Below are 8,697 nucleotides of genomic sequence, written 5' to 3' on the forward strand. Positions count from 1 at the left end.
ATATTGTTACGAGTATGACTCGATTAGTGCTGCACAAGCTGCTGTTCGAGAGACATGCATTTTGCTATGGCTTCTAACGCAAAGCAAGAGAGTCAATACGTGCAAATGCAGCTAATTTTGAAAGTGTTGTGGCTCAGTGGTTTTAAGATGATTCTTGCGTGGAAGGAAATAGTTTTGAAGATGCAAGTAGTGAAGAATCAGCCAATGAACCTACAGATGTAAATGAAAAAGCACAACAAAAAGGTATAGAAAACCACACATTCATTAGTCCGAATGGAACGGTTTGGAAATTAGATCCTCCTGAAACTTTTCGTGCGCCTGTCCATAATATTATAAAGAAGGCACCTGGTCCAGCCCATGGTTTGAAAACTTGTAAACCTAAGGATGCCTGGGACTGTGTCATGTCTAAGGAAATACTAGAGGAAATCATCAGCTGTACAAATATTGAAGGCAGAAGAGTGTCTGCTTTACGTGGTAAAACGTGGAAAAAGCGTTTCGCTTGCTGAAATGGAGGGTTTTCTTGATCTTTTACTGCTTTCTGGTGTTGAGAAGAGTTGGAATGTCCCGATTAGAGAATTATTCTTGTATAAAAAGGCAAATCCTACATATAAGGCCACCATGTCAGCAAATATATTTGAGGATATAAGGAGATTGATTAGATTTGAAGACAGGAGTATCCGTGAAGCTCGATCTGCAGATGACAAACTTGCAGCTGTTCGCTATGTGTGGGAACTATTTCTTTACAAGTGTAGAAATAGAATGATACCCAATGATTCGCTGACAGTTGACGAACAGCTAGTCCCGTTCCGTCGAAGATGCAGCTTCACCCAGTATATGCCTTCTAAACCAGCCAAGTATGGCATAAAAATATTTTGGTTATGTGATGCTACATCTGCATATGCTTTAGACGGAATTGTTTGCACATGAAGGAAGCCCCATGAACCTATTCAGAAAAATCTTGGATTGAATGTGGTGAAAGATCTTGCTAAAAGATAATGGCAACCTAAGTCAGAATGGGTAGATGGGGAACTGAAACGATTTCCTGACGAATAAGGGTCCAGTGTCACACTACTGCTCTACATCGTTGTTTGGGATACTTCCTAAAATTAAAAACGGCAAGCTCAACTGGAAAGACGATACTAGCCCTTTTGAAGCCACTGTATCACCTTACTCATCGTATATATATGAATGTTATCTATGATCAGTACCATCGATCTATGTTCTTCAAATTTTCTTTCCTAAGTTTTACTACATTAACAGGTTAATTCAGTAGTGGGTATGGATTATCAAGAGAAAGGCACACATTTTTTCTGTACTTATGTTTTCTTTATTGAATAAATATATCTTGCTCGATCCTCAGAGGTGCTTTGCTTAGTGCACCTTGAGAACGGGAGCGGCGTATGCTGGGGCAGCGTAGGCGACGGGTGCAGCAGCAATGGCGGGGGCGGCGTAGGCCACGGGGGCGGCGGCGACGGCGGGGGCGGCGTAGGCCACAGGGGCGGCGGCGACGGCGGGGGCGGCCAGGACGCGGGCGGTCTGCGAGATCCTGTACGTGTTGGCGATGGAGGAGGCTGCGGGTGCCACGGCCACGGGGGCGTGGGCCACGGCGACGGCGGGGGCGGCGTAGCCTCCCAGGTATCCGGCGTGGGCGGCGGCCACGGCGCACAGAAGGATCACCTGCAAAAGAGCCAGCTTTAATCTATGATAAAGAATAACACTTATCTATGATACAAGCAACATGACAAGGAAGTTAACACGTTCTGGATATGATCTCAAATCTCTCCCTGGTCAAGCAAATTACAATTTGCTATGGGATTCCTAAATCCCAATGTGGATAACAGGATTATTCCTTTGGAGAGGGACTGATACATTTCATGCTAGAATGTCTTCCATTTCGAACTTATACTCTGTCTCTTATGAACTCATCATTAACTGAATGTTAAACACTACTTCCCTTTCCATCCAATGTACGTTAGTTCCTTCACTTTTTGAAGTACTTCATCCGATACCTTTAAATTTTATATGTTATGTGTCCCTAAATACCAAACTCCAATGACCAGTTATCTGAAGACTACGAATACATTTCTAATGAGGATCCCACATGTTTCAAGAGAATATGTGAAAAGAGAACCTTGCCCCTCTGTGTTATTATCGATTTTCCTGGCGACCACTTGTCACTTGGCAACTTCTCAGAGGAAAGTAAAGTAGTTGTGATGAGACTTATAACCTATTTGGCATTTTCACAATTTTTTGACAAAAACTGTAAATTAGGTTACCTTACATTAAGGTATGGTTTCTCTAGTTCCGTTAGCGGCTGTAACGTTCACCAAATGGTTCAAATGGCTCTGAGCACTATGGGACTTAACATCTGAGGTCATCAGTCCCCTAGAACTTAGAACTACTTAAACCTAACTAACCTAAGGACATCACACACATCCATGCCTGCGGCAGGATCCGAACATGCGACCGTAGCTGTCGTGCGGTTCCGGACTGAAGCGCCTAGAATCGCTTGGCCACAGTGGCCGGCTACTGTTCACCGCAGCAGCACTAAAATAATGATTATTCCGAGAAGTAATACCAACATGAAGCGTTGTGCTATTACAAAAGAATTTCGATTTTGACTTTCTTGTATCTGTACTGAGACTGTCAATCAAAAGATGTAGGTCTTGAACCGTCAGTGTCGATATTCCTTCACGGATGTGCTACTAAAGATATGGACACAATGGATGTGAGAGTCTAAATAGTAAAGATGCTTTTTCAAAAAATTAAAGAATGTGTCCACAATAATGTAGCGCAATGAAAACGTAAATACAAAGTTTTTGCCGTGGTACATATTCAATGAGAAAACCGCATTTGATACTGTATTATCTTGTAAAACATACGAAACACTAATCTATCTTTCTTGTCGTATTCACATTCTTAACGTATAATTGAATGACTAAGGTAGTTTCGTAGGCACGTAGGAGTTAGCCCGCATGTATTTACACATAGAGAGAAGCCCCTGTAAACTGTAAACTATAATTTCACTTTTTTTTCACTTTGAGCTAATGGCTTTCATAATTCTCAATAAGATTACGGAACCAAGAATCTAGAACAATCCAGCACTCGAAACAAATATACTTCGGTAAGTATTCCAGACCGCAGTAATGGAAAACCTAAAAGCATTTTTTTTAATTTGAGATTCATTATTATTTGTAATGATATAGCAGGCAGAGCACGTTTATTGAACTCTACAAGACAGTAACAACACATAGAAACGTCACAGAATTCAAACGTCTCTGTTCAACTGTGTAATTTAATTTTTTAGGTTTCTTAGCAAAATAAAAAAATCTAATGTATTGTATTCATTGAGATTAATTACAGCATGCGTGAAACGTGGACTAAATTCACACGAATCACTTTGTAGTAAGACAGTGTGATGCTGTTGTTAAGGAATGAAACAAGAGAGTTACTAACTGAAACACGAGTATCTTTAGTTGTTGGAAATTTAAATACCACCGACAATGATTTGCAAAATTTATGTAACACCTTTGTACTCTCAATGTTGAACGAAACTCTATTTCGTCTTGACTCCAGAAACAGTTCCACAAAAATTTCCAGCTAGGCACTCGTGTCTTCAGGAGTTCAAATTAAACAGAGAATTCATAACGTGAACCAAGAGGGATTCAACGTCAATAAAATGACGATTTTGTACCTTATTCAGTCACGTAAGAGCGTTCTGACTGATATATCTCCTCGGATAGGTTGTAATATCTCTTTGTCGCAGCAAACGTTCCATTCACCAAGCTGCATAGCCGAGATCACTAACGCATGGTCGTGCATAGGGGCTCCACTGAGGAGTACCGTGCTGGTATTGTGCTGGTAGCATTTCACTGGCTACTTTAAGGGAAAGTGATGACATTAAATTATACAGGTCGGTTAAAAAGGACTTTACAACTTTGTAATGATATATAAATTTATTGATATAACTTACGGAATCGGTAGATTTGTCATTTTGTTGCAAAAAATCTCAAGTTCCGCACAAAAGCGTCAAGTGACATTTTGGTTCCATGTGACTACATCCCACCGTTAATCAATTTCTTCCCACACTCGTTGCAGCAAATAGGGCGTATCTTGCGCAACGGCAGGGTAGATTCGATTTTTCAGATCGGCTCAATTGTGTGTAGGAGAAGAACATACACACGAAATTTGCACCGAACAGTTGTTGCAGAGTTCGTTTCATGAAACCAAAACACACATCGAGCACGCTCCGCATTAGTGAAAGTAGACAGTTTAGCTCTGCGCTACGCTGGCACTGCTGGTGACCCAATAGGGTACTGGTGCACTATGTGAGTGAAACTTGAGATGGTTTGCTGCAAAATGACACACCTGCCGATTGTGTAAATTGTCTCAGTACATTTCTGTATCATTCCAAAGTTGTGAAGTACTTTTTGACTCACCCTGTAGATCACTAATCTTAAGTCAATGTCCTAGATCACATTAGAAACCGTCTCACAGTATTTCACGGAGTGAGATGTGTAACATTGTAGATGATGATTTGGCCGTTGGATAGTGGCGTTAATTTCGGCTATTTGTTTGTGCCACCTGAGAGGCAAATCTATTCGCCGACGCCTGATTTCGGACACAACTCTTGCACTTCCAATTCCACATCTTCAGGCATTTCTTATAAGCTGCCTTATAGTGTGTGGCGAAAGGTATTTCATGTACCATTCTCATTTTTCGCCGCCATCCTTGTTGCAGTTGATCATATTCCACGAGATGATCGTTGTTGACAAGCCTCCGTCTGAGCTAAAATATTTCTAATTTTTCATTTTTGATCTTTTCAAGAGACAGGACAAAGAAACATGTTGGTTGACTCTTCCAGGTATGTACTCTGCCAGAATTTTAACAGTAAACTGCACCGTGAGAAAGAACTCAACTGTCGTAGGTCAACCACTGAATATGATACTCATATCCTCGATGCTTTTGTCTTTAATAAACGAACGTTTAATGAAACTCGCCGTTCTTCTTTGGACCTATTTCGTCGATCAATTCTATCTCGTAAGCGTTCCAGACTGGCGAGGAATACCGAGCTATCATTCTGAAGAGGATTCCGTGAACAACTTCCTTCGTCGATGGACTGCACACACTTCCTGCACATTCTTCTAACGAATGTCAGTCTGAAATCTGTTCCACTTTAAACTGCTCGGTATACAACTCTCCAGATATTTCATGGATGTGACTGCTTCACACAATCGTGAAATCACGCAGCAATGGCTCTTTCCGGTTATCTATGCGCATTACGCTACATTTCTTAAGCTGTGTGTCAACTGCCAATAACTGCAAGTGTCGACTCTCTGCCGTCAATTCCTGCATTCCGATACACCTTCCCAGTGTTTCGACTTTAGTAAACATTACTAGTAAGCCGCGTCCTGCATCTCTCAGGTAGTGAAAAAAAGACGTTATAACACCTATGCCAAATAAGCCTGCTCGACACATAGTGTAATCCAATAACAAAAAATTCTCCATTGTATATACAGTATCGTTGTCACGTCTACCACATGGAGCAGGGTAAAGAGGATATGAGATAAATTGAAGTGTGGTGACATAGATAGAACTGTCCACACCGGCCATATGGTAAATACAGGTACGTGTCTTGTGAAAATGGGCAGAGCCCGAAACCAGTCAGCCAGTAAATAAACAGTAGATTTGCTATAATAATGTCTTTCTTTTTTCAAATCACCACTCGCGAAACTACGCGCGAAACTACTCTTACTTCAGAACATTTCTCTCCAGTAACGTGGCTATGCTGCACTCTGTTTTCTAGGAATTCTACAACAAAACCACAAAGCTGGTCTGATGTTCTGTACTGTCGGATTTGGTTCACTAGACGACAGTGCAGAACTGCATCAAACCTTCGAACATCTTATGGAAAGGGAATGTGATATCTACTGTTCTCTGGTGTCGTGGACGAGGCTCCCTTCTGTTCACTTCCCACTCCTCTCCCCCCCCCCCCACCTCATTAAAAAAAACAACGCCTACGAAACACTAACACGCAGCCTGTGTCAGCTGTTTTCCTCAGTGTAATTCTTCGGACCGCGTACTCACCAGCTTGTACATGATGAGGGGGTGTGTGTCGTCGGCTGCGGGCAACTGATGCCTCCCCCCGGCACGGCGCGCCTTATATACTGCTCGCTGGCTCTGGGTCATGTTTCCGTGGCGACGGTCCACTTAGCAACCGGTGGCGGCCCCGCCTCGCGCTATTGTGCTCTTGACCCATTCGCGATATACTCGCTCTCGTTAGGGTCATTAGTCCTACTGCAGAACTCTTGGTTGCCGTTAAGTTATCGATATTCTGACCGTAGACTTCGGCCGCAAGAAATTTGTTGCTTCTTACTGCAGTTCTTACATTAATATGTTACGTATGTGATTTACACGATTTCTAGCCGATAAAGTGGAACTAGCCAATTCAAAAACTACGTAAAGTTCATTTGTTTATTTTTATTGCCTCATCCCGTCAGCTTATATACTATTAAGCGGCTCAATAGACTAAATTTAATAAAAACGAACGAATTAGCAATTCACATTGCTCAGGTGGCGTATGATGATGATGTCCAGTACTCCTCGATAGACCGTAGGGGAGGATGCGGGAGACCCGCACCGCCGTACTAGGCAAGGTCCTAGCGGAGGTGGTTTGCTATTGCCTTCCTTCGACCGTAATGGCGATGAATGGTGATGATGAAGATGACACAACAACACCCAGTCATCTCGAGCCAGGTGAAAATCCCTGATCCCGCCGGGAATAGAACCCGGGACCTCATGTTCGGGAAGCGAGAACGCTACCGCGAGATCACGAGCTGCGGACAGGTGACATATGAAACACATTAAATTTTAAAAGGAATTGAATTTTTTTTATTTAGTATCCCACATTCCGTTACTTTCTGTTAAAAGTACATCTTTGGAGAAGAAAAGACACAAATAATTGATACGAAGGAGCTGTATTAAAATAGATTTGAAGTTTACTTTGTTACGAGTGAAGCATTTCATGTAACTGGGGAAAGTTTATTGTGCCTGCAAACTGAGCAATTCCCCGGGTTAGGGAAAACATTATTAATTAAAGAAAATGATATTCTCATCCTGTACTGTATCTGAGAGCATTGATTTTCTTGTCAAATCGCGGTAAATTACTTATGAGAAATTTCATTAGTGCTATTATGTAGTTCGTGAAGCTGCGTTTAGAATGCCTGGTTCCACAGAGTCTACACAATATATTGCACTTATTGCCCTCTTTTTTGCAAAAATTATTTTTTTTTTTTACTAAGCGATGAATTGCCCCGAATCATTAAGTCATGAGTTATTATTTGGTGGTAATGTAAAATGTAACAAGCTCTTGATCTGTTTGTTTATGAAAGAACCGATTGTAGTATGTCGCTGATCTCACCTGCTGCAGGAGCTCATTTGTACGTTACTCCCAAATAAAATTTTCTTCGCAATATATCACTGAAAACTGCAACATTGTACAATACTGACTCATGTTTATTTACTGCAGATATTTTTGGTATCATCCTATTCATTGCACATAACTAAACATACTTTCCTTTTTTGTGAACTCAGAGACAAGTCTATTGTTCAGAACTGCTAAATAATTATTCGAGAAACACCATTAACAAATATATGTGTTGCTGTTTCTCTATTTAAATTAATTATAACACTTACTTAGTCTGATAAAGTATAAACTCCGCGCTTATATCAGCATATCACTGAGGATGGTGGGACCGGGAACAGTTTTTTTCTTGCTGTTCCATTCAAAGATAGAAAAAAAATTGTGTATTAGGCTCTTTACGAGCCGCTATCAAACCTTATGATCCGAATCAAATTACAGTGTAAAGAGAGGCATCTATGAAGCATTCAACGAGTATGAAAGTAAAATTCTATCTACCGACTCTGCAGAAAATCCTGATTAATTTCCTCATTATTTCAAAATAGTGAAAGGATCAGCGCGACCTGTCTGGACATTCGGTTACCATGATGGCATCGAATCGGAGGATGACAGAATCAAGGACGAAATACTAGACTAGTTTTCCTTAAACTGTTTCAGTGAGGGTGATCGTAATGCGTTTCTTCCCTTAAATCGCCGCACGACCATCACAATGATAGATATCGAAATAAGTGACCATAGGGTGGAAAGGCAATTGAAATCACTAAACAAAGCAAAGGACAATGAACCTAATGAGGTAGCATTGGGATTCTGCACAGAGCATGCGACAGAACTTCCCCTCTCGTAGCAGCAGTGTACCGTAGTTGAGCACAGGAGCGAATCGTACCTAGTGGGTGGAAGAGGGGTCCTATGAACACGAGTCTAGAAATGGGCGGTGAGCGTGCAACGACAACATCGATCACAGGAGTCGTGATCACGCTGTTGAGGATTATCACGTCAGGATCTGATTCAGACAGAAAATGCTTTTAAGATGCCCCAGATATCCAGGGGGTTTTAGTCCAGTGGTCTAGCACACCATTCTATAGAGCATCCGAACCCTATCCATCGTCCATGGAAGACTTAAGGTGTCGACGACCTCCAATGTGGAAGCGGCGAGGTGCTGTGTCAGGCACAAACCATATAACAAGTCGCATTTTATGCACACCCTCAAGCACCCCAGGCAGAGGATTCCGCAGGAAGTCCAGGTACCTTCCTCCGTCCAGGCGTTGTGGAATACACTC

At 41.8% G+C, this 8,697-nt stretch overlaps 1 protein-coding gene across 1 annotated transcript; it reads right to left on the reverse strand.

The window, feature by feature from the left end:
* Window positions 1-1,305: 1,305 nt before the first annotated feature.
* Window positions 1,306-6,165, reverse strand: LOC126356359 (cuticle protein 38-like). Its single transcript, XM_050007346.1, has 2 exons — window positions 6,088-6,165; window positions 1,306-1,677 (listed from the first exon to the last, which is right to left on the reverse strand). The coding sequence occupies exons 1-2, from the start codon at window positions 6,097-6,099 to the stop codon at window positions 1,372-1,374; spliced, it is 318 nt and encodes a 105-aa protein (XP_049863303.1). The 5' UTR covers window positions 6,100-6,165; the 3' UTR covers window positions 1,306-1,371.
* Window positions 6,166-8,697: the final 2,532 nt, after the last annotated feature.

Source organism: Schistocerca gregaria, chromosome 3 (assembly GCF_023897955.1).
Source record: "Schistocerca gregaria isolate iqSchGreg1 chromosome 3, iqSchGreg1.2, whole genome shotgun sequence".
NCBI classification, from domain to species: domain Eukaryota; kingdom Metazoa; phylum Arthropoda; class Insecta; order Orthoptera; family Acrididae; genus Schistocerca; species Schistocerca gregaria.